Source organism: Astyanax mexicanus, chromosome 8 (genome assembly GCF_023375975.1).
Source record: "Astyanax mexicanus isolate ESR-SI-001 chromosome 8, AstMex3_surface, whole genome shotgun sequence".
NCBI classification, from domain to species: Eukaryota; Metazoa; Chordata; class Actinopteri; order Characiformes; family Acestrorhamphidae; genus Astyanax; species Astyanax mexicanus.
The window spans coordinates 41,580,915-41,607,894 of NC_064415.1; the positions used below are offsets into that span (position 1 = coordinate 41,580,915).

The window sequence follows — 26,980 nt, forward strand, 5'->3', positions numbered from 1 at the left end:
ACATATTTACTGATAAGTAATTAAGAGAAATCAGGCAAAATGTGCCGCGTCTCTCTCTCTCTCTCTCTCTCTCTCTCTCTCTCTCTCTCTCTCTCTCTCTCTCACTCTCTCTCTCTCTCTCTCTCTCTCTCTCTCTCTTTCTCTCTTTCGCAGCGCGGAGCTGAATTCAGCGCGAAGTAATATAAAACTCAGTTCAGTTAAATAAAAATAAGTAAGGACCTGTAAGTTAATCAAATATGATCAAATATAAAGGATAGGTTGAGGTTTTAATGAGCTGTTTCAATTAATTGAAACAGAAACTAACTGAAACTGAAACTTTTATTATTCTGCACACTATCAGAAAGCCCGTGATTGTTTTAAATTCGTTTTTTTAATGAGTTTATATTTTATATTATTCATTTTAATTATTTTTAATATTTAATTAACCAAATTATTAAATATATATATATATATATATATATATATATATATATATATATATATATATATATATAAACACAAACACACACACACACATATATATATATATATATATATATATATATATATATATATATATATATATATATATATATTATTTTTTTTTCCCTATGATTCCAATGTTCTGAGTTTATTTGTATAAATTGGATAATCTCTTATCATTCTTATCATTTTACTTTAATTTCACTGCTATTATTATTTTCTGCATAAGATATTTTTTTTTACTTTTTATGTCAATTTTTATGATCTTTTTAAAATGTCCTATTTTTCCTTTTTTACATATATATTATATTCGTCTATAGTAAATGTCAGTTTTTATTTCTATTTTTTTTATATATTTTTAATCCCTTTTAAACTGTAAATGAGGGTCCCCGCCAGTGTAAATAATCGATTGCTTGATTAATATTTAGTGTTGCAAACCCAGTTTTTACATAAACAATACACAGAATAAAGAGTAAAATAAATGTACTCTTCTCTAAACTGCTGGTGTATCTTCACAGCCTGATGCGCAGTTTCCTATGCTCTCTTAAAATAGGAACGAACAGAAGTCAGCGCGCACCTGTCACTTAAAGGTAATCACTACAGACACACTGATTGGTTTATTTCACATTACGCCCAAAACACACCCATGAATAATTAAGGGAGTTGGAGCTGTGCAAGGCGTTTTTTTCGCGCCCTTACCATACCAAGACAGAGGACACGCCCCTAAATCCAACTGCGCAAAGCGCAATTAACTAGTGCGCTATAGATCGTTAAAATAGGGCCCTAAATGGTATAAAACCAGCTTAGGTCTCTGATACGATGGAGAAATACATGCTTATTAGACTTGTCAGATCTGGAACAATAGAGGCAGATCTGTGAACAATATCTAGATCCAGACCTAAACATGGTGAGGCAGTTTTCAGTCATTATGCTGCAGTCAGCTGGAATAAACTTCCAGAATCTGTGAGATGTTCTGCTCAGACCGAAAACACTTCTAAGAACAAGCTGAAAACATATTTAAACATATTAACTATTTATACTTTTATTACTGGACTGTTTATTTTTCTTTGTTTTAAATGTTTAATCATTTTAATTTAAGTCTCACACTCCATGTGCATTATTGATTTTTATTTTATCTTTCTTTTGTTCTTAGTTTTCATTACTTTTTATTCATTATTTTTTTCTTGTAACTTTCTCTCTGTTAAGCACATTGATTTGCTTTTGTGTATAAAAGGTGCTATACAAATGAACTTTTTAAATTATTTTTAGCCAAAGGTTTGTAAGGATTGCAGCAAGACCCTCAGTTTGAATTTATCCTGCTTTAAAAAAAAACATTTTTCTTTCTTTTCTTTTTTTACAGATGGTGAGATATTTCACTCTAGAATTTGCTGTTTTTTATTTTTAATTATTTCTCGCATTGCCCCTTGCTAAGCATGATCAAGCCACCAAAGCACAGGAGAAACTGAAATTTCCCTAAACCTGTGGAGCAATTTTCATATAAAATAATATATAATCATTTTGCCCTTTGTTCATGGCAGTTATGAAGTCTTCATTCCAGTCACACTCCAGGGAATTATTATTCTAATAATTTTATGAGTAAAAAAAAAAGAAGATGAGAATTTGATTTATGTTTGTAAATCTGTCAAGGGTCTAGCAGCTAAAAACAGTCAGGGTGAAGCAGGAAGAAACATATAGTTTGTAATGTCAAGACTAAAATACAGTAATATTTATAAATCTTCAACAACACAATCAGGAACGCTGATATATTATGTAAGATATTTTTGGTATTGTATGTGTATTTTTTGTGCATTTTATAAATAATATATATTGTTGTATTTGTGAGGAGCACCAGTACAGGATCACTGCTTTAAATAAAAGACTGTTGTAGTCTAATCTCAGTCAACACTTACATTCTAGTGTATGCTTGCAGGTCGGAGGCACTGTGGATACTTAGCAGATCCCCTCCAAGTTCCCGACAAAAATCCAGAGCCTCAGACCATGACTTTTTCTGGTCCTCGTTTACCTTGAACAACTTCAAAAAATAGAATTAAACAAAAGCCAGTAATGAAGGATGAATCTCACTTAGATAGTCCATTGCAAAAAAAGATGTATTTGTTAAAGCACTTTTGGTAAAAGTAAGCTTTTGTGCCTGCACTCTTCTGATGTGTTTTCATATTTACTTACTAAAACCACAGACCCACATCTGCACAATATCTGCCTCTTATTACTGATCAGGTGGCACTATCTTACACCCTGCACAAGGTGTGTTGTGATGCTCATTGCTATCTTACAACCTGTCAACAGTCTTTTTTCAAACCTTCCACCTGCATTGTACATTTCTGGCATATCGCTATTTTTTCAACAGAAAACACAGGTGAGCCACTGACTAAATACAACCTAGACCAACGTCAACAGTCAGATGTTCATTGCTGTCTTGGTAGTGAGCTATTAACAATTGTTGCTTGTTGGACACACAGCAGTGCACAAACTCATAGCGTGTGCCTGTTGGCATCTATGCAAACATTTACATCAACAATGAACAGAATACAAATAAAAAAAAACATTGTTCTGCATAAACACAAAACATGTCATTGTCATATTACTTTTATTAGTGTTTGCTAATTCATTAGGGAAATTAAATGACCTGCTTGCGCACTGTCACAGCAGGTCAGTTTTCTGTGCTGAGAAGCATTGGATACATCTAGTTGGTCAGAGTGCACCTGGCTCTAAAGCGAATGGCAAGTGACATGCTGATTGGTTTATTTTACATTACACCCAAAACACACCCATAGTTAATTAAGATAATTAGTACATGGCATTTGCTTGTTTCAAGACATGTATCCTTTTCCCATCGTTATGATAGCAAAGACTCACTGACACACCCTAAATCAAACTGTGTGGCCCCCAAATGTATCATCACTGTTATTATTTATTATTTTTCTCTTCATACCTTGAAACAAAGATTCCTATTTGTAACTGGATACCAGTTGCTGCTGCAGGTGGGAGCAGGAGTGGTTGGGGGCTCTGGAGTCGTCAGCACTCCCTCAGCCTTTTGCTTGCAGATGTATTTTTCTGCATTTGTGCAGTTCAGCACATCCCATAATCCAGCAGTAATTCCTGTGGTCATGGCAACACATCCCTGTTTTCCTCCTGAAGGTACAGGATATATTAGCACTGATAAAAACTGCCAGTATGATTAGATTTAGCATTTAGCATTTTTGACATCCCTAATCTGCATAATTGATGCTGTGCTAATGTGCTAGTGGGTAAAAGTCAGAATGTCAGGTGTGGTGAAAGAGAGCAAGAAGAGGATGAGGAGAGCGGACGCAAATGCGAGAACATTTATTAACAAAAATAAACAAAGACAAAAATGAACAAACACAGAACTGAAATAAAAGTGAAAACAAAATTGAAAACAAGAAACACAGAGTACATGGGAACACAGACGCAACCTAAACAGACGCACAAGAACTGACAACGAGAACGGAAATACACAGAATATAAATACACACAGACAAGGACAGGAAACAGGAAACACCTGGGGCTAGGGGGCGGAGCTACAAAATGAACACAGGTGACAACAGTAATGGTAAAGTCACGGACAAAGACTGGGGTGGAGCTACAAATGAACACAGACATAGCATGAGAAACAGGTAAACAAAAACAGAAACACAGGCACAGATGAGAAACACAGAGAAACAGGGCAATGACATGACACAGAAATAACAATAATTTAAAATGTTTGATGCAATTTTTGTTATCACCCACTTCTCTAACAAACAACACTAGCAGGTTAGTCTTCTTGTCAGAAGTGTCAAGTAATGAAGTACAAATAATTTTTTACCTTACTTATCTATATTTTACTGGAAATACTTCTATTTTATTTAAGCTTGTTTAATTCCGGTGTTGTGCTGAATTTAGCACCCCCCTCGCTTGGCCTTAACTTTACTTAGAAACATGCGCTAAAAATGGAATTACCCAAGATGCTGTTCTAGGTCACCCAGAGGTTTTCATGGCAGAGGATATTGATTAGTGAAATGAGATATATTCAAGTTTATTTGATCAAAATAAGAATTATCTCAGCGAATTATCTCAGCTTTTGGTTAAAGCGACACAGCACACACTCCCAAGAGGGGGTGCTTTTCCTGGCGGGGGTGCTGAATTTGGCACAACAACACACAACACCTCCTTCTTATCGTTAAAAAAAAAGGACAAAGAAAAACCCTATCTCCTTCCAGATAGCAGACGTGTGTAGTCTAGTATGAAGAGATTGGGATATATGCAGCTTAAACAGGTAATCTAGTGCATCCCAAATTTATCAACATTAACATTTTAATATAACATTATAGTCATTATGGCTTTTAGATAAATGTGTTTTGGGGAGGGGGGTGGTGCACTATAGGCTCCTGTAGCGCGGCCAAAGTTTTGTCATTAATGTTCCTGTAATTCTGCTGGTTTTCAGCCCAAAACTTCTTCTTTGTGAAATATTTAATAAAATAAAATTTTCTGAGATCACCTGATATGCACGATTCTACACAATGCACAATGCATTTCACTTCAAACCACTCTGACCTACATTCATTAAATCCTATACTACTACTATGGTCATTACCTGGCATTCCAACATTGAAATGTGTAAATGGAACCTTTGTGGAGTTAGTCCACTCAAAAGTGTGTTCATCCTTCATGTTGGACAGTCCGATCCAGAAGTGCGTCTCTGGTCGTGCTCCAGTTAGACTCACCAAGAATGCATTTTCAATCCTAAGAGGAACAGAAATAGAATTATAGAGCAATAATACATGAAGTGCCAATATTACACGTTTTTGCACGAACCTCAAGTGTATTATTGCGATTATACCACAGCGGCATTATCGCTGTTAATTGAACGATTTTTTGAGTTAAAGAGGACAAGAAAATATAATCTGTTTGGTTAAAATAGTTCCATTGCTGCTCTGTTTGTAGCTGCGTGGTTTGGTTTGTAAGTGCTGCATCGTTGTTAGGTTACCTGTATGTGGCGGAGTAATACATGGAAAGTTTTGGTTACAGTACATTATCGGCTGATAATGGCACTCATAGAATACCTCTCAGCCAATCACATTGCTGTGTTGCAACTAACTGTGGTTTACTCACAGTTATAGATTAGACAATTTAAATAAACTGAAATAATGACCTGTTTGGCCATATACATGTGCTTTCATATACATGATCTCATACTGAAGGACTAAAACTTGGACTTAACTTAGTCTGTGTAGTAGTCAGTGTACAGCTTGTACAAGAGTATAGCTTTACTGTCTTCTGAAAATAACTCAACGCACAGCCATTAATTTATAAGTTTCCAAAACAAGTGAGTACACCAATTGTGCCCAATTTTGCCCAAATGTGCTTTTTTTACAGTTACTTGACTAAAGGTGTGAATGTGGAGAAAGGCTGTTTAAATATTTGTGCTTTGAGTACAATTCTCTCAAACTGGCCACTGGATATTTAGCATGGCACCTCTTGGCAAAGAACTCTCAGAAAATGTGAGAAGCTTTTCTGCTTTGCAAAGATGACTAAAACACTAAAACTGAGCTACAGCTCAGTAATCAAGGTCATAGATCATACAGCTGTTTTCCAGAAAAGTTTCCTCTCAGAACAGACCTCGCCATGGATGCATAAAAAGTGCTACATAAGTTCTATGGGCACTGGGGACCTGGGGTTCATTGAGGGAAACATAAATTCACTCCATGATGTCAGTCAGTCAGGAGTAAAAGTGTATTCCAGTAGCAACCTGTAAAGCTCTAGTGGCCACCAGACAGTGCTTAATTTTAATAATGACCACTTTATGAGGTGCCAGCTTTTTTAACATTAAAGGCTGTGTGTTGAGTTATTTTCAGAGGAAAGTAAATCTATACTTCTATACAAGCTGAACACTGACTACTATAAGTTATATCCATGTTTCATTTCAATAGTATTCAAAAGTATTCCTGGAAATATATGCAATATTTGCAGGAATGTGAGGTAACTCATGGACTCAACGTCTTTGGTCAACCCTGGGGAGGCTTGTTCTGAGTGAAACCTGTCCTGGAAAATCACTGTATGACCTTGAACATTGTGCTCCAGCTCAATTTCAGGGTTTTAGTAATCTCTTTATACCTTAGGCTATCTTTGTTGAGCACAACAAATCTATTTCGCACATTTTTAGAGAGTTCTTTGCTACGAGGTGCCATGTGGAATTTTCAGTTTGAGAGAACTGTACTTGAACTTGAGAGAACTGTACCCAAAGTACCAAATTTCACATTTTAGGTCACAATTGAGCACAATATGAACATGTTCACTGTGAGGTATACCCACTTGTGTTGCCAGCTATTTTCAACATAAATGGTGTGCTGTGTGTTGAGTTATTTTCAGAAGAGTGTAAATCTATACCACAATAGAAGCTGTACACAGAGTACTCTAAATGACTCTAAATTTTAAATTCTATACGAAATTATATAATAGAGTATTTGCAGAAATGTTAGGGTTTTACTCACTTTTGAGAGACACTGTACATATAGGAATTTGCTAGGACCACTGAGTATTGCTGAGACAATGATATCAAACACTGATACAATAAAATTAATTTTGACCTGTTTGTAATGTCGGCCAAATAAGATCCAGTTGTCTCACACATTTTCTTGGCCTCCCCAAAAGTCTTTGTATTCGATCCCAGAAGATAGCAGTAGGAGCCATACCTGACCCAACCCTTAAAAAAATAAAAGGCACTGTAATGAAATCCTGCCTTTCAATTTGAGTTAACCTCCTAGGACCTGGTGTCTACATGTGTGGACATCACATTTTAGGTTGTCTAGACCACAACACTAAATTTTGCTCTACAAGGGCCTGGTGTCCTCTTATGAGGCCATTATGCTGTCACCTAGTGGTGGCAGAAGAGTTTAACACATTACAGTTTTGATTTTGTTCAGAAATGTAAATAGACTGTAAAGACAGTAAATGCTTGTTTTTTATTTTGTTATGCCATATTGCTCAAAGGAACACAAATGTTGTTTCTACTACTTTTGTTTTGCACTCAGGTAAATTTTTTTTGCTGTGTTCAGGCACAAAATAAATGTTTTGCACATCATTACTAATTGTGACTTCATTGTGTTCTATCAAAATATAACAAAATATAAAAGTCCTCATATGTGGACATAATTTTTCTCAGAAACTACATAATGTAAAAAGATGACTCTTTGTTTTTTAACACTAATTAGGAGCCAATTAGCACAAATAGTGAAGAGAAATTAAAAAATGCATGCCATGCAGGAGTTCGGGTCTTAGTTAAATCGAATTGTTTCTGATACTCAGTAAAGGCTGTGATGCAAAAAAGGACATCAGATGAAAACTTACAGGTTTGCAGCCTGGATTTGTAACAACAGTGTCATTAGCGAATGGTTTTTGGTGGGTTTTCTTCTTGCAGATGTATCCATACTGTTTTTGACAGGTTTGGTCGGCCCACTTTCCTTCCTAGTAAAAAAAATGACTTTATAATATGCATTAAGACCTTTACTATATCTATCTGATAATTGATTTTTTAATAACATCCATAAACAAGAGTATCAGCAGCTAAGAAACACAGAAAACTGACTGGACTGTGGAACACCATTGAACACCATTCTGTTACGTAAGTTTCCAGGCCCCCACACTGGCGAGTGTCACACTGAGTGATTGAAGAGAGCAAGAGTCATCCTTTCTACACAGAGAGGGCCAGACAGCTGAGGCATCATTAAGCATCAATATTGTGATGTCTAATATACCACCCCAATCCCAAAAAGTTGGGATGCTAAATGTAAACAAATGTAAATGAAACAGAATTTAATGATTTTTGAATCGTATAGACCCATATATAGACATTTTACCATTTCTTGAAAACCTGAAATCATTTAGAACTTAACAGCACCTAAAAGATTGGGACAGGGCCATGTCTATCACTGCATAGCATCCAGAGTACGGGACTAATTATTTACCTCTCCTCTCATTGAAACGCAATCCTCCTTAAAGGCTGCATTACTGCTCGGCTCGTTAACGTCCCACAGTGCAAACACAACACTGGAGCGGTCACTCCACTCAAACAGCATCGAAGTCTTGAGATCATTTAAACCCATCCACAGCTCATCTGTCTTTGCTTCCGTGGGTGAAGACAAAAAGAATAGGAGAAAAACAAACGAGATACAGTATTTGTTAATACTTATCCCCAGATTTCTATAATCAACAGTTACATCTTACAATGTCTGAGCTCTTGTCCTCCTTATTACTATTAGTAACTAAATGAAAAACAATGCTTGAATATATAATGGGGTGGAGTGCTACAGACAGGCAGCCCTCCGGCCTAAAGAGTTGTTAAACCCAGTTGCAGAACAGTAGATCTTAAAGCAGGTAGACCCCAGAAAAAGAGTTGGGTCTCTTTATAATTATTATTATAAATAATAATAATAATAATAATAATAATAATAATAATATAGTAATACAGGGGTTGAACAATGAAACTGAAACACCTGTCATTTTAGTGTGGGAGGTTTCATGGTTAAATTGGAGCAGCCTGGTGGCCAATCTTCATTAATTGCACATTGCACCAGTAAGAGCAGTATGTGAAGGTTCAATTATCAGGGTAAGAGCACAGTTTTGATCAAAATATTGCAATGCACACAACATTATGGGTGACATACCAAAGTTCAAAAGAGGACAGATTGTTGGTGCACGTCTTGCTGGCGCATCTGTGACCAAGACAGCAAGTCTTTGTGATGTATCAAGAGCCACGGTATCCAGGGTAATGTCAGCATACCACCAGGAAGGACAAACCACATCCAACAGGATTAACTGAGGACACAAGAGGAAGCTGTCTGAAAGGGATGTTCGGGTGCTAACCCGGATTGTATCCAAAAAACATAAAACCACGGCTGCCCAAATCACGGCAGAATTCAATGTGCACCTCAGCTCTCCTGTTTCCACCAGAACTGTCTGTCGAGACAATACATTATTGTGGTCTAAAACCAGGTGTTTCAGTTTCATTGTCCAACCCCTGTATATAGATAATTCTTATTATTGAACCCCAATCCACAGTGGGGATCAAACCCAGGCTGTCAGGGTTGCGGCCCAACGCTCTACCGCTCCACCAGCTATCAGATTGGGACACGGCCGCCCTAACCACCCTTAAAAGGAGCCGCCAAGAATGAAAAGAGAAACTAAAACGGACGGAGAAATAAAAACGGACAAAAAAACGAAAATCACGCCTAGCGTGAGCGAGGGAAAGATCTATATTATGCAAGCTATGTATGACTTCTATTTAAATTGAAATAATATAATATATTTACATAAATATGTGGCCAATAAATTATATATGTTTTATTTTTGACACATATGTCTGACCCATAATAATATCTTTAGTTACAAATATAAAAGAATTACCTCAATACATTATGGGCTAGAACACCACTCACTGCTGTATAGTATTTTGAATAAACTTTTATATATCAATTTAAAAAAAAAATTATATATATATATATATATATATATATATATATATATATAAAAGTTGATCAAAAAGGTACTGGGCACATTCCTCAGAGAGTCTGGTCCATGTTAACATGATAGCATCGAGCAGTTGCTGCAGATTTGTCCTATGCACATCCATGATGTGAATCTCCCGTTCCACCACATCCCAATGGTGCTCCATTGGATTGAGAGCTGGAGACTGTGGAGGACATTCCAGTACAGTACAGAACTCAATATCGTGTTCAAGGAACCAGTCTAAGATGATTCACACTTTATGACATGACACATTATCCTGCTGAAAGTAGCATCAGAAGATGGTACACTGTGGTCATAAAGGGATGGACATGGTCAGCAGCAACAATACTCAGGTTGGCTGTGGCATTCACACAATGCTTAATGGGTACTAATGAGCTCAAAGTGTGGCAGAAAAATATCCCCCACACCATTTCAGCACCTCCACTACCAGCCTGAACCGGTAATACAAGGCAGAATGGATCCAAACTTTCATGTTGTTGATGCCAAATTCTGACCCTACCATCTAAATGAATGTCGCAGCAGAAACTGAGACTCATCAGACCAGGTAATGTTTTTCCAATCTTCTATTGTCCAATTTTGGTGAGCCTACCCATTAGGTGTGGAGCTACTTTGAGCCTGGATAACATTGTTAAAAGCGATTTATCTGCAGGGGCAAAATATGCCCTGGTAAAACCCATTCTAGCCTGTTTTGACAAACTGCACAAAATTGTTGAACAAAGGTTATTACTCTTTATCATGTTTTACTACACCCAAAGTCAATTTCACACTAGGGTCAAACCTGATTTTCATCCCACTGATTGAAAAAAACACCTGACCTTTATTTCACCTTCAAACTAACTATAATCCTAGAGGTTCACATACATTTGCCACTTAAAAATATGTAGTATTTGATAACTTCACTCAATAAATAAATGAGGAAGTATAATATTTTGGTCTCATTTGTTTAACTGGGTTCTCTTAATCTACCTTTATCACTGACATCTAAAGATGTTTTGGCCGTATTTATGCAGAAATATAGAAAATTCTAAAGTGATCACAAACCTTTAAGCACCACTGTAGTTTATGTTGCACAATGTGGCATGTCAGTACAAGTATGGGCAAAGTTTACTGTTGAGTAATCACACTGGAACTCACTGTATCCCAGTTGTGAGATGGTGAAGCTTTGTTCTTCTACATTAAGGATGCTCAGCAGATCTCCACCTTCACGCCGACAGGCATCTCTCGCCTCCAGCCATGTTCTCTTTGTGCGACTGAGTAAGTAGCAGTGTCCTGAGTAAGGGATCCACGGACTGTAGCAAGAACCTGTGTGCACAACTGAACAGCAGTGGACACCAAACATCATTTAAAATCACAGTTAAAGCATTTACGGCTTGTCAGGCGCAAGGAAAAAGTTAAAAAAGATAAACTGATTACCTGGTGGAACAGTGGGAGTAATGAGGCCTCTTTGGCAGATATATCCATGCTTCTCAGAGCAAACAGCAGTGGACCATTCAGAGCCATAAAGTTGACTTAGCACTCCACAGCTGTGGTCTGGTAAAGAAGACGGTTGTCCTTTTCCCAGAAAAACACACACCCGATCAAAGTGTAAATAAATTAATTTATAAAAAATATTATATTAAATTATTTTATTGCGTACTGCAGATATAAAACTCACCACTCATCCATTTCAGATAACGTAAAGGTTGTTCATTGACCCACCGCCATCCTCCTGATGATTCTAAACTGTTCAGCCCTGTCCACAAGACTGGACCTGTTGTCTTAATCAGCCCTAATTAAATACAAAAAAATAACTAAATTTGAAACAATTATGATTTGTCTTGGTTTATGGTTAAAGGTCCAGATTTTGCACAGTTATAAGGTGTATTTACCATCAGAGTTGAGAAGGATTCCGGTACACATTACCTGTTAAACTTCTAGGGCCCTATCGTACACCCTGCGCAAGACGTGTAGCGTGGCGCGTTGCCATCGTACACCCCGCCAACAGTCTATTTTTACACCTTTCGCACGCTTTTCCTTAAAATAGCGTTGGACTTTTGGAATATATTAACGCCGATGGGCGTGGTGGTCTGGAAATGACGTGTGTTCAGGTAAATTTCTGGCATATTTCTAGCTTGGCGGTGGAAAAAAGCATTGCGCGACTGATCCGGTGAAACCACGTCTGAATTCAACAGTCAGTGGTGCAGCCAAGATCACAATCACCACAAGCACTGCACTCCACATTCACTATACCATCACTTCTTTACCACCTTTACCTTTAGCAAAAAACACCTCCCCCAGAGCCTTCAGCACTCAACTGTAAAAATGAAATATATTTAAAAATGTGCACAGTAACTAAGTTATTATTGGTTGTATTTATTTCTGACATTTATAAGGATTTATATTTATGTTCAGTACACAGACTTAATAACTGTAACTTAATATAGCAGAAACAGGCATGATAATTTTAACAGATGTTTGGGATGTGATGGAGAAGGTGGTCACACTCTACCATTATCAATGCTGCAAGATCTTGGTGAACATTTTATGCAACACTGGATTAAAATAAATCTTGTGACATTGCAGAAGCTTATCAAAACAATGCCAGAATGAATGTGTGATGCAATCAAAGATAAAGGTGGTCCAATCAAATATTAGAGTGTGTGACCTTTTTTTTGGCCAGGTGGTGTATAATGGTGCATGAGGGCCCAATGTACCTGATATAAAGGTCTGCTGATGAGGCTCTGTGATGCTCACTAGGTCTCCCCCCTGCTGCTGGCAGCTCTTCCTGGCCTGATACCAGGTCAGTGCAGAATCTTCATTCACCTGATAATAAACATTTGTCAGAGGGTTCCTCTTCCAGAACTCATTCACTGAAAAAAAAAAAAATGAAAATAACCAGTGATTGATCACTAGTAGATCCAGATACAGTAAGTACTGTTTGTTAGACACTATCCGTTAAATAAATTAAAGGCAGTGTGTGTCAAATATTAATTATATAATAATATAATAATACAGAATAAATTACGTACCTCTTGGAGATGGGCAATAACCCCAGAGCTGGTTCGGATCAAATTCACTTTCAACTGCACACCACGGAAGACTGGTGAAATTAGTTGTGCAGTCTGAGTACCATTTATTATTGAAGAGGAATGGAAAGTTGCAGGGGCGTCCAAGGGCATTTCCTTTAATAGTGTAGATTGCTGTAATAGCAGAGAGAAAATATTATAGATATTAGCCATGCACTATTAAAGGGTTCTTTAGTAAAGGAATTTGCTGTATATAGAGATGAGATGCAATGAAAAGACCATTTTTTCAAAATAGAAACATTTATCTGAAGGCTAAACACTTTAAGTGTTTTTTTTTGAACACTTAACATAAAACAAATCCCAGGAGAACAATACTTTTGCCTCGGTAGTGCTCTAACCATAAAGTTACCTCAAGTGTGCGACTCTTATCATAAATTTACCTCAGTAGTGCTACTCCAATCATACATTTACCTCAGCAGCACAATTCTAGTCATACATTTACCTTAGTAGTGCTTTTCCAAAATGAAATTTACCTCAGCAGTGCCACTCTAACCATAAATGTACCTCAGCAGTGCCACTCTAATCACGAATTTACCTCAGCAGTGCCGCTCTAATTATGAATTTACCTCAGCAGTGCCACTCTAATCATGAATTTATCACCGCAGTACCACGCTAATCATGAATTTACCTCAGCAGTGCCACTCTAATCATGAATTTATCTTAGCAGTGGCACTCTAACCATGAATTTATCACAGCAATACCACGCTAATCATGAATTTACATCAGTAGTGCGACACTACTCATGCATTTACCTTAGCAGTGCCACACTAATCATAAATTTACCTCAGCAGTGCCACACTAATCATTAATTTATCTCAGCAGTGCCACTCTAATCATGACACAACTAGTAAAGGAACATTGAATCAATGTTGATTCAGTGATAATTCCTGATGGTAATTCAAGGTTGAATAAATGCAATTTTGCTATCTGGGGAATTTACCTCAGCAGCCCAATTCTAATAATACATTTACCTTAGTAATGCTATTCTAATCAGAAATTTACCTCAGCTGTGCTACTCTAGTCAGAAATGTACATCAGCAGCTCAATGTTAGTCATACATTTTCCTTAGTAAGGCTGTTCTAACAAGAAATTTACCCTAGCAATTCTACTGTAATTATTAATTTACCAAAGCAGTTCAAGTTTAGTCATAAACTGACCTTAGTAGTCCTACTTTAATCAGTAATTTACCCCAGCAGTGCAACTCTAATTATTAATTGACATAAACTGTCCACTTTTAGTCATACATTGACCTCAGTAGTGCTATTCTAATCAGACATTTACCTAAGCATTGATATTTAAGTTACATGTAAGATGGTAAATGTGCACAGAGAATGGCAGCCAGCCTTTAAGTAACTGCTGCTAAAAATAAATAATAATATATACTATATGATGATATATTCTAAATTATACATTGTTCAAAATAAACATATTCTGATTAACAAAATTGTTTGCCATATTTGACATGTATAACCATACCTGAATTTCATATACAAGTATATCTTGTAACATTAAAGTGGGAATTTACAATTGTCATGAGTCAAAATCCCTTTTTGCTAAGTGTGCACTTTCATTTCTCACACTGAGCTGAATCAATTCCCAGTTTCCAAAGTGTTGAACTGCTTGGCTGATTTATTGGCAGGGTTCAAAAACACGAGCAGGCAGAGAAAAAAGAGAAGAGTGAGCAGGGTATGGAAAAGCAAAAAACAGGGCAAGCAAAGCAATCAATTGTCTAGGGCCCCAAGCTGGCCTGAGGCCCCCTGACAATGACTGATTATAAATTGAACGCAATATCAAAAAGGGTGTGCGCCCCTTTAAATTATTTGATGGTCAGTGCAGGAAAGTACAACACTGTTATCATAATCCCCCTTAAGGCAGCCCCTCCCACTAGTTGCTGACAGTAGCCAGCCAGCCAGGTTAGTGATTCCTGCAGCCAGCAAAATATGAAACTTTAGCAATCAGGAAGAGTAGTTATCCATCAAGATGCCAGAAAAGAAAGAATAGAAAGGAATAGGATGAAATAAAAGCAAAAGAGCAGTAAGTGATCATTTACATTGGACAAATTAGGCCTGTGTGTCTTGTAAAAATTGAGCAATTTAGCAGCAGATAGGCAAGCAACACAATATATGAGTAATGTTTCTGTTAGAATGCTAGTAATGAACTACAACAGTTGTAATATGTTATATTAGCAGGATAAAGAAAACGCACTGTTCAATATATTTAATGACATTGCAAATGTCTTGGGGCCCCCAAATATCTTGAAACGACCCTGCCTGTATCTGTGACTGGTCTGACAAAGTTATTAGTATGGAATGAATTTTGTGCCAAAAGTTTTATGTAAAAAATAAAATCTGCAATCAAAATGTTAATGTTCAAAATGTTCAAAATGCAATCAAAATGTTAGGTTCCAGCGCACAACAGCGGCAGCAGATACTTTTTCCAGTTAAATTTTATACAAGCGTTATGTTTAAAGTTATATTTATTATTTAAGCAAGTGTTTCACTCCATTAAAAAGCTCAGATTAGCGAGGTGAGCTAAATATTCATGCACAAAGTATGATAGTTACCTAGTTAGTGTGGAGTTAGCTAGTTACCTAGTCACTGAGCTAGTAAGTTAGCTTCTCAGTGAGTTAGTGTGTTAATTAATTACCTAGTCAGTGAGCTAGTGTGTTAATTAGTTACCTAGTCAGTAAACTAGTGAGTTAGCCATTCAGTGAACTAGTGAGTTAGCTAGTCAGTGAGCTAGTGCGTTAATTATTTACCTAGTCAGTGAACTAGTGAGTTAGCTAGTCAGTGAGCTAGTGCGTTAATTAGTTACCTAGTCAGTGAACTAGTGAGTTAGCTAGTCAGTTAGCTAGTGCGTTAATTAGTTACCTAGTCAGTGAACTAGTAAGTTAGCTAGTCAGTGAGCTAGTGTGTTAATTAGTTACCTAGTCAGTGAACTAGTGAGTTAGCTAGTCAGTGAGCTAGTGCGTTAATTAGTTACCTAGTCAGCGAGCTAGTAAGTTAGCTAGTTAGTGAGCTAGTGCATTAATTAGTTACCTAGTCAGTGAGCTATTAAGTTAGCTAATTAGTGAGCTCTTGTGTTAATTAGTTACCTAGACAGTGAGCTAGTAAGTTAGCTAGTTAGTGAGCTAGTGTGTTAATTAATTACCTAGTCAGTAAACTAGTGAGTTAGCCATTCAGTGAACTAGTGAGTTACCTAGTCAGTGAACTAGTAAGTTAGCTAGTTAGTGAGCTAGTGTGTTAATTAGTTACCTAGTCAGTGAGTTAGTGAGTTTGCCATTCAGTGAACTAGTAAGTTAGCTAGTTATTGAGCTAGTGAGTTAGTTAGTTAATTTATCTATTCAGTGAACTAGTGAGTTACCTAGTTAGTAAGCTAGTGCATTAGTTAGTTACCTAGTCAGTGAACTAGTGCGTTACCTAGTCAGTAAGCTAGTGAGTTAGCTAGTTACCTACTTTGCACATGAATAATTAGCACACCTTGTTAACGTGAGCTTTTCAATGGAGTGAAACAATTGCTTAAATAATAAATATAACATTAAACATAATGTTTGTGTAAAATTTAACTGGAAAAAGTATCTGCTGCCGCTGTTGTGCGCTGGAACCTGTTCTCGCTCCGTGTTTGGAAGAACGCTTGAAACTTGCGGGGTGGGCGTGGTCAGTTTCAGACGAGGGTTCAGGGAACCTGTCAGTCCAAAACCAGCTGACCAATGGAGATTCAAGGAGAACGCCTTCTTCTAAGCCCCGCCCACCCATGAAAACTGTGCCAAAACTCAGAAACAAAAAACTGAAGCAGACGCAAACCAGAGATTCCAGAGCCAAAATTCTTTAACAGAAAAATCCAAAAAAAACCACAGTAATTTCACAAAAAAATAAAAGTAATGATTGACAAAATGCAAACTAAATAATTTAAAAATAACTAAAAAGGATAATATAGTAACCAAGTATATTTAATATATATATATATTTGCTATAGATTTCTTCTTTTGATTTTGCAACATTTTTCCTTTTGATTTTTTTTATGCAGATTTATTTTTTTTATTTAAAATGTTTGGCACAAAATTTACTACATATATTAGCCCAATCATTTTAGGCCATCACTTCACCACATGATACTTAAATTAGCATAAATGAAAAAAAAAAATGCAATTCAATTTGTCACTTTTTCACAGTGTCTTCAGCTGTATAGCTGTCAAACTGCAGCTACAAAAATGTCCTCCTATAGGAAATGAATGCAGAGTGACACTCTAGACCTGTACATTTAACCAAAAAAGAGAGAAAATGCATTCCAGGGAAAACATCTAGACAAGGCAGGTTTGTTTTCCGTAGGCTCCAACAGAGGCGATTTTTAAAAACCCTATTTATTTCTGTCATTAATAACCTCAGCTTGAATTTCTCAGACCTTGATGGAGAAAGTGTGAACTACTGTGCATTCAAGCCCCTTTGGTAACACTTTACTTGGATGGTCCATTGTAGATGTTTTACAGATGCTCAACTGACATCCAACTAACATTCAACCGAATGTCTATTAAATTCAACTTAACCCTAATTTGAATGTAAAAAAAAATCACAATAGAACCTAAACCCACACCTAATCCTAAGCATAACCACCACCATTACTCCACCCTAAAGCTTAAACCCTAAGCCTAACCTCAACCATTACTCAACCCTAAAACCTTACCCTACACCTAATCCTACACCTTAGCCTAACCTCAGCCATTACTCAACCCTAACCCCACACCTAATCGTAAACCATACCTGTCAAGTTTTAGATTTAAAAATAATGGATATTTTCCTCTGTCCGCTTAAAGCCGTCCCACCAGCCCAACGAAGGTTCAGTATCCCTTACATTTTAAGATCTAAAATCTAAAATAACCACATGTGAACCACTTACACACTACAATTAGATTATCAGAATCTGAAATGTTGTGGACATTCCTACATATGTCATTCTTTTAATACAGCCAAATTAAAAATCCTTTTCTAGATATTAAAAAAAGTTAAGATTTCATGTCTTTTTTGCCATAAATGCACTCTTTTATATTATATATTTTTTTATTTATTTAATAGATTTAAAATTGAACAAAAGGTGCACAAATTCTGCAAAATGAATGTAGGTGACCTAAAAATAGTATTATGAGCTTTTACTAAAAGGACATGGACCACATATATTCCATCAGTAAAAATTAGTCCTAAGTTGCCTGCACAATTAATCATTTTTAATTAATACTTCTTTCTTTTGATCACTCAACCCCTGATCAGTTAATTTCGGTCCTCTTCACATTTCTAGTTAAACTGAGTCACAAGCTGTAATATTATTTTATTTTAAAAGGTTTAATCTGAAGAAAAATCGCTGAATATCCAGATATGTTTTAACATCAGCAGCTCCGACTAGCTGCCTGAACTCACAGCGACTAGGGGCTTCACCACACTGACTCTCCTTTGCAAGCTGATTGGCTGTTTCTCATGAAAGGCGGGACTTTCTCCTTGAACCGGCTCCACGATTGGTTAAGAGACACAGCGCGGTCAGTGCCCTGTCTCCTCAATAATATATATTTTTTAATCTTAATATAATACGGGAAATTTACGGGAAAATACTAATACGGGAGGACTGCGGGAAAGAGGAGTAAAATACGGTAGTTTCCCGGCCAAAACGGGAGATTTGACAGGTATGTCGTAAACCCAAGCCTAACCTCAACCCTTTTCCAACTCTAAAACCTAACAATACACCTAACTGAAAGCCAAACCTCAACCATTACGCAACCCTAAAACCTAACCCTACACCTAACCCTCAGCATAATTTCAACCCTAAAACCTAACCCTACACTTAACCTTCAGCATAATCTCAACCCTAAAACCTAATCCAACACCTAACCCTCAGCATAATCTCAACCCTAAAACCTAATCCTACACCTAACCCTCAGCATAATCTCAACCCTAAAACCTAATCCTACACTTAACCTTCAGCATAATCTCAACCCTAAAACCTAATCCTACGCCTAACCCTCAGCATAATCTCAAACCTAAAACCTAATCCTACACTTAACCTTCAGCATAATCTCAACCCTAAAACCTAATCCTACACCTAACCCTCAGCATAACCTCAACCCTAAAACCTAATCCTACGCCTAACCCTCAGCATAATCTCAACTCTAAAACCTAATCCTACGCCTAACCCTCAGCATAATCTCAACCCTAAAACCTAATCCTAAGAATAACCTCAACCATTACTTAACCCTAAAACCTAATCCTAAGAATAACCTCAACCATTACTTAACCCTAAAATCCAACCCTATTCCAAACCTTTATCTAAAACTTCTTACCTTCAGGTTACAAATGGACAGATAATCATTTACTTTCACCTTAAAGTTCAGTAGAATCGAATAGACATGCAGTTGTTAGTTGAAAATCAGTTGAGCATTTATGAGGCATCTATGATGGACCATCCCAATAAAGTGGTACCTGCCATTATTACATCAAGACAATTACCTTCATACGGCTGAGAACAAACGGTGCCCATTTTTGGAAGATTTTTCCATCTCCCCTCGGTTCCTGGAGATCTTGTCATTGTAAATATAAAAGTATCTGGTCTAAGAGACAAGTAAATATTCTCATTCTTCAGGCCGAACCTAAAGAAGCCTTTGCACTCCCACTTCTGAAGGTCATTGTTGGCCTCACAGGTATACCACTTCAGATCACTGCCCTCACTCTTGCTCTCAGCACCGAGGCATTTATTTAGGCCAACGTTAAAGATGCGGTTCTCTGTAGTCCAGCGGAACTGTAGTCTCGGGCTCTCGCCACACGGAATCAGCCTTCGTGGGTTGTCTCCCAGACATCTGGACCGATATGGATTGTAGATCATAAAGGACATTTCACCTGTGCAAAGAAAGTTAGCCTGTATTATCAGTAGTATGGGATTTTCACGCCTGATAACCATCTTAGAGAATGTCCCGGTATAATGATATTTCCCAATTACTCTTATTACTAAACTACTGAACTTTACTTTTATTCATGCTTTTTTAATGTACATTTAATTAGAACATTCCTAAAAATGGCTTAAAATGTTACTCATATGACCTATGTCCAAATAAACAGATACAGTACATTGTGTCCACACAATGTGTCTCTCCTGTCTGTCTCTGTGTTTTTCCTGCCCTCCTGTTTGTTTATATTCCTTTCCTAAGCACATGGCCCTCCCTGTGTTCTCCTTGTCTCCCCCATGTCTTCAATGCTTCCACCTGTGGTCATTTATAGCCTCATCCCCTAATTACTAGCCCCCTGGTGTTTCCTGTTTCCTCCATGTGTATTTAAGCCCCTGTTTTTTCAGTGTTAGTTGTTGTTCTTGTAGGTTTTCACGTTGGTTAGGTTGCTTTTCTTTGTCTCAGGTTATTTCTTGTTTTGTTAGTTAGTCCTGTTTGTTTGTTCATTCTGTTTTTGTGTTAATAGCGTCCTCTCCTGACAAAAAGCTATGAGCGCTACAGAGTATGACTTGCTGCTTCACTGAACAGCAAAGCAAATGATGATAGAGTACACATAGGCCTACTCCTTGTCTTTATATCTCTGTAAAATGTGCTTTTTTGTAACACTGTCAGGACTTTACTATACAGTTTATACCTGCTGCAGCAATTCAAATACTCAGACAAAATATAATATTTGTAGTTCGTTTTTGTGTTGTTAAATTAAACGACTAAATTCAATTAAATGACTAAGCAAACAACAGATCACTGTTGCCTTTTCAATTGATGTGTTGTAATTGCTTATCAATGATTTTTGACATAATCAATAATAATTAATAATCGAATTTATAAATTATTTTTAAACCCTTAAAATAGTTTAATTTTTTTAAGTGGTACCGTGAAGTGGAACAAAAATGATATATGGTTTTTAAAAAAAAGTGTGAAGTGCAAAAGTATTCAGCCTCATTTACTCTAAAACCCCTAAATCCATTGTTAAAAGATCCATATGAATTGCTGTGCATGTTTCACATTGTATAAATGAAGTAATTGTAATTAGGTAATATTGTATGCAGAAATTAAATGAAGGTTGCAAAAGAAAGGATTTCTTCAGCAAAAATAAATTAAGTAAAGTTTACTAAAAGAATGAGATGAAGTTACTTAAATTTACATGAAATTTTTAAGTAAATTTTACGCATCATTTTTTTCAGTGCTGAACACACCATCCTCACTGTAAAACATGGTGGTGGCAGCATCATGCTATAGATTTTTTTTTTTTTAGCAAGGACAGAGAAGCTGGTCAGAGTTGACCAGAAGTGGCTCATGGGCTGCCACTCTCTAAGGACACAGGTAAGTAATAGGTTGACTTGCATAAGTGAATGTTAAAAGTGTAAAGTGTCTTTGAATGTCTTTTTGGAGCTGACTGGAAAGTGAAGCACACCATATCACAATGACCCATTTGAACTCAAGAATAAATGGGTGGCTTGTTATTTAAACTGTTATTTGTTGGCTCAGCTGTACTAGGAGCAAGAGAAACAACTCAGTTGGGGCATGGGGTTCTCCCAAACCAGAGTTGACAACCAATGTTGTAAATTGTCGATGTCCAATGAAAAACAAGTATCTCCAAAACAGCAACATTGCAGGAGAAAGAAAAACCTTATAAACTTTCAGTGGAAGTCAATGTAAAAAGAGTTTATTTCAGACCATTTTTAATTATTTCTATTAGTCCATTAATCAAGAAATTTTGGCACAGTGTAACAGGGAAAGTTTGTCTTTTCAAATTATGCAATAAACTCATTTCATTGGACAGTGATGTAATAATCTTAAGAAAAGGGTAACATACCTTTTTTTTGAGCAATGCATTGTAAAATCGTCAAAAGAAGCACAAATATAACCAGCATGTTCTTCATTTCCACGTTCCGTAACTTCCTCCACCCATTCAGGAGAGAATCCCTGAGTTGAGCTCTAACACTGCATCTGGCTTAATTTGAGAATTCCTGGGAAAGAGTTCTATTGAGCTGTGTTTAACAAAAGTGTAGTTATTTATCTAACCCTACGTTGGTAAGTTTGGTAAAAAAAAAGCAGCATTAGATTAGAGAAAAGTCCTCAGTATTGTAGCTCAAACAGCGACCCACAGCATCGGCAGCTAGTGTATTCTGAGCTGTGGCCCTGACTGGGTGTAGCAGCGTATGCTGGATTTTCAACTGGCTACTTCCTTCCTTATCAAAGCAATCACAATGTACTTCAGCTGTGTGTGTGTGTGTGTGTGTAAAGGTTGTAGAAAAAATCATAATTTAATTTAGCATGACCCCTTAATTGCAACTGAATTCAAATTGCATTTGAAGTGAGGTTGCAAAAAGGAAGCAGAATCACAATTAAAATTTGAATTGTAAGTAGTAGAACTAGAATTCAAATTAAAAAAAAAAAAATCATAATACATAGTTAGGTGTATTTAATACCAAAGCTTTAGCATATTTTACACATTATTACAACATGAATATCATACAGGTGATAAGGAGCTGAAATGAGCTTTTATTAGCTTTTATTTTATTTCATTTTTCCACCCCACCTTAAATGCTCCACCTTAAATGAGAAAGTTAGCTAGCTAGCTACTGAGACAAACTTCTTGTGATTTTCATGCTTGTTATAAAGAAAATGACAATAACACATCGAAAATACACATTAAACTACGGTAATATAGTGGTAATAAAGTGGTTATTGTAATTTTAACAAGGAAAGTACTCAAATTTACAGGTTTCGTGGTCTCTTGTGCTACCATATTGCCTTCTTTTTTGAGTGTGTTTTACATATGATTACAACGATAATTTCATACAGAGATTATGGGCCACACATTAACATTTTACCAAATCTTTATTTTATTTAACTACTTTGCAATGAAGATATTAATAATTATTCAGCTTTAAGGCAATGTATGCTTAATGTTAGTGTCTGTCCTTCCATTTGGAAGAAAAATGTATGTTAAAAGTATTACATTCTCACTGATATGGGATTAGAAGAATGAATTTCTGGGAATTGCAATAAATTTAATTAATCTTCCAGTAATTCCACTTGAACATATTCTAGGGTGGATTTAATTCAAATTCATTAATTGAAATGAATTCTGAAATTATGAATTTTGCAGCCCTTGTTTCTGCTGGTGTGTAACACATGTAGCGGCATCAGCATTAAAGATGAATAAGGAAAATTCATATAGCAGCAAGAAGAAAATAATAATTTTCATCTTCAACCTTTAATTTTAAGCACCGTAAATAAATATTAGTAGTAAAAGGCAGATTGTGGCTTTAAAAAGCGTTTTCTCCCTTCTCTATTTCAGGTAGGGCCAATCTCAAATGGGTGTGCCAAACCCATTTTTAATATTATAATCAACAGAGCATTCTCTAAACATTACTGGATTAAAAAAAATCATAATTCTGTGTTACTGGAATCTGAACAGCAAAATACCAAGGTGTGATATGAATAGCTTTTGATAAACTAATCTGACACCAATCTTTGCATATAAATTTATAATATACAAACATATCATGGCTGACCATTTGTGTCACTTTTTAGTTAACCACAAAAGTTATATGTTGGACTTGCATGTATTTCACTGGAGAGTGACAATATAAACTAGTAACTAAAAATCCATTCAGTGTTGCATACTTAAGCAATAGAACAGTTTCTCAACTGGGGGGGCGCTGACCACCGGCGGGCCGCGAAGCACCCTCTAGGGGTCCGCAGGCTCATCCTCAGAGGGAAAAAGTAATCTATAGTGAATGCTTTAAATCAGGGGTCTCAAACTCGTGGCCCGAACAAAAGACGCACCCTCTCCCCGTCCACCAGCACAGTGCATCCTATTCATTTAAATAGAGAGAGCCGCTGCATGAGCGCAGCCCCGCCCTCCGACAAAAAGTTCAGAGCTGCGACTTAACACACACATAGGAGCCTCACACACAGAACAGCTGCCTTTCAACCACGGAGGAGAAGCTGAAAACGGATTTATAGAACTATAGATCACAGTGAGGTTGATAAAAAATCTTAAACTTATGATTGACTGCACCTGTTGCTTGATTTAAATAAAAATAAAAAAACGTCACAGATACGTCCACACACATGGCGAGCGTTCTGTCGAGTTGTGCTACCCTTATGTGTATATTCAAAATACAAAAGAAGCACAATATTAGAGCATTTTTCCAGTAAGAAGTTCATGTACTATATTTGGAAAGCCTAAATCCCAGTTTAGGGTAAAGTTATGGTAGCAAGAGTTTATTATACTCTGGTCTTTTTTTTTAAGATATTTTATTATTATTATTATTATTATTATTATTATTATTATTATTATTATTATTATTATTATTAGGGGGGTCTTGACGCTTTCAAGTTGTAAACAGGTGGGCCGTAAGGTAGAAAAGCTTGAGAACCCCTGCTGTAGATCATCACAGCCGTGATGTTAATCGTGATAACACCCAACCTCGAGTGTTCTATTGCTTTTATACAACAGTTTTTTTTTATACAAAATGAATAAAAAATAAATAAATCAAAGAACTTCAAGAAATTCATAATGAATATGCTTTAAAACGGACTGTGCCTTTTGCCAAAAACTAGTTCCACAACAAGTTCACTGTAACAGAACTGTAACAAAAAAACAGTGTATGGTTTATACAGAATAGCACCACAAAAGTTAGCTTGAAATCAAAATTGGGAAAAAGCAAAGAGCAGTGAAAGTCTCCTTTCCTGCTCTGTAGAGTCGTCTTCATGTGAGAGCTGGGCGTTTGCGAGCATTTCTGCCTGTGTGCTGGGTGGTGTTGGTTAGCTAGCGTGCAGGCTAGCTGCGCCTGAGGGCTGTGGTTCAGTTAGCGTAGCTTGCTTTTGCATTAGCTAAGCTTAGCTTAGCCTAGCGTGCCTGGTTACCGTTCCGGCAATCAGACTGCGGCTTTCCACAAAAGACGAGCCAGCACAGCAGGCTGCGGGCGAGTGCTAGCATGTGCTAAGCTAATGCTGCTGCTCAAAACTGTCCTGTGTGTATATGCCGTTCCTTGAAGAACAGCTTGAGAATAGTTGGCTATATAGCATTCTATTTTATTTCACAGCAAGTCAGAACTGCTGATCATGTTGGTTTAGTTAAGGATCTTAAATATGCTCACAGTGCAATTTGGCGTTTCACTTCCCTTTAAACTTTACCTCAAAAGCTTAAACACATCACCTGCTGGAAACACTTCCTTTATCTTACAACATCCTATTTGTTCATTTTAGCTCTGTAGCTAAAAGACAAGCTTTGTGCCCCCCTTGTAAAAACCCAGCTAACAAAGAAGGTTATTGCTGTTTGAAAGATTTTGAGTTAAAGAGGTTTAAAATCCATTGCTGCTCTGTTTGGAGCTGCGCTGTTACCTGTATGTGGCGGAGTAATACATGGAGAGCTTTGGTTACAGTGCATTACCGGCTGATAATGGCACTCATGTAACGCCTCTCAGCCAATTACATGCAGAGTTGGACCTAACTGTTATATAATGATGTATGTCAAAGGTACTGAGATGTTTATTTGCCTTCATATGTGACTCTGTATCTTGAACAGACTCCCTTCATTTATTTCAGTGTCAGTGCTCTCAATATTATATAGAGAAGTTGCAGTTTCAGTTTCCTCATTTCTGCTGCAGACGTTCCCACACTTTGTTATGCAATTCTGATTACACTTCATTTTTAACCAGTGTATTTAAACTAGGGCTGCCAATGTTAAAGCGATAACGTGATTAATTTAGAATCAGAAAGCATTATTATTTTTTTTATTGCTTCACTTGCTTATTTATTAGTTCATACATGAAATAATGTAACACCAAAGCACATTTATGTCATAACTTACAGAAATAAAATCAATAAAAGAAAGAATCTTGGTCAAGCGGTCTCCATGTTACAGCACTGCACACACTCTGGTTCTCTCCGCTCTCAGTGTAGCTACACATGTGCTCGCGCATGTACACATTACTGAAAACTGGTCGTTACATATTTTCCCAAGGCCATTTAAATGGTCATCCCCCCTGTTGTGATCATGTGTGCAATACCAAACACTTCCTGTGATTTGTATACTCAGCAGTGTTTTACAAAAAGTAAAACAAAAAAAAAAGTGTAATTTATCATGTATTCTTTATTCCAGCACCCACATTACATTTATCTCCCCTTAATTGACACCACTAATATAAATTCCATTTTACATTTCTTTTAATCACATTTAAATATACACTATACAATCCTGCGTCTTAAGAACAAGTGCGATTAATCAAGTAATAATAAATGCGAGGGTGTGCTATAACGTGTAATACTGGCACTGCTGTGCTGCGTTCATATGCGCGAGGCCGCAGGCATAATGGTGTTCCATTATCGCTGTTTATTAAAAGTTGAGTTAAAGAGGACAAAAAAGTACAATTTGTTTAGTTATAATAGTTATAGTTTATTTGTGAGACTGCGTCTTTGCCTGCGCCACCTATTGGAGACGTGGCGTTTCTTAACTGTGTCTATAGGATCCAGCACTGCCCAGTGGTGTTTAATGACATCGCATTTGGTTTGTATTTGGATTGCAAGTGCTGTATCGTTGCTAGGTTAGCTGTATGTGGCGGAGTAATACATGGAGATCTTTGGTTGCAGTGCATCTCAGCCAATCACATTGCAAGATCGGAACTAACTGTGGTATAATCACAGTTAATCATAGAATATTGTCATGATTAATCAAATTAAATATTTAAATCGATTGACATTAAGACCCTTTAAGTGGTAATAACTGTGTTGGTGTCTTAACATTTTCTCACAGGAAAATGAAATTAATGAAGTTCAAACGTTTATATGTGTAAATATATTTTTTTTAACGTTAATATGAAATGTATTTTTTTCACGACTGTACATATAAATTGGTTGAGTGTAAGTGTGACATGTTAAGCAGAGAGAAACGTTGTTTGTCGTTGTGTTTAGT

General features: G+C 36.7%; 1 protein-coding gene across 1 annotated transcript in view; it reads right to left on the bottom strand.

Annotated features, from left to right (window-relative positions):
* Positions 1–22,175, bottom strand: part of LOC103027534 (macrophage mannose receptor 1) — a 58,294-nt gene extending 36,119 nt beyond the window's left edge. The window contains exons 1-13 of the mRNA XM_049482824.1: positions 21,866–22,175; positions 19,559–19,945; positions 13,014–13,184; positions 12,699–12,854; positions 11,660–11,773; positions 11,419–11,556; positions 11,140–11,319; positions 8,445–8,602; positions 7,828–7,944; positions 7,068–7,183; positions 5,075–5,223; positions 3,413–3,612; positions 2,373–2,494 (exon numbers count right to left, since the gene is read on the bottom strand). Coding sequence (XP_049338781.1) covers positions 2,373–2,494; positions 3,413–3,612; positions 5,075–5,223; positions 7,068–7,183; positions 7,828–7,944; positions 8,445–8,602; positions 11,140–11,319; positions 11,419–11,556; positions 11,660–11,773; positions 12,699–12,854; positions 13,014–13,184; positions 19,559–19,945; positions 21,866–21,932 — 2,075 coding nt within the window. The 5' untranslated portion in view covers positions 21,933–22,175. The remainder of the gene's footprint in view (positions 1–2,372; positions 2,495–3,412; positions 3,613–5,074; positions 5,224–7,067; positions 7,184–7,827; positions 7,945–8,444; positions 8,603–11,139; positions 11,320–11,418; positions 11,557–11,659; positions 11,774–12,698; positions 12,855–13,013; positions 13,185–19,558; positions 19,946–21,865) is intronic.
* Positions 22,176–26,980: the final 4,805 nt, after the last annotated feature.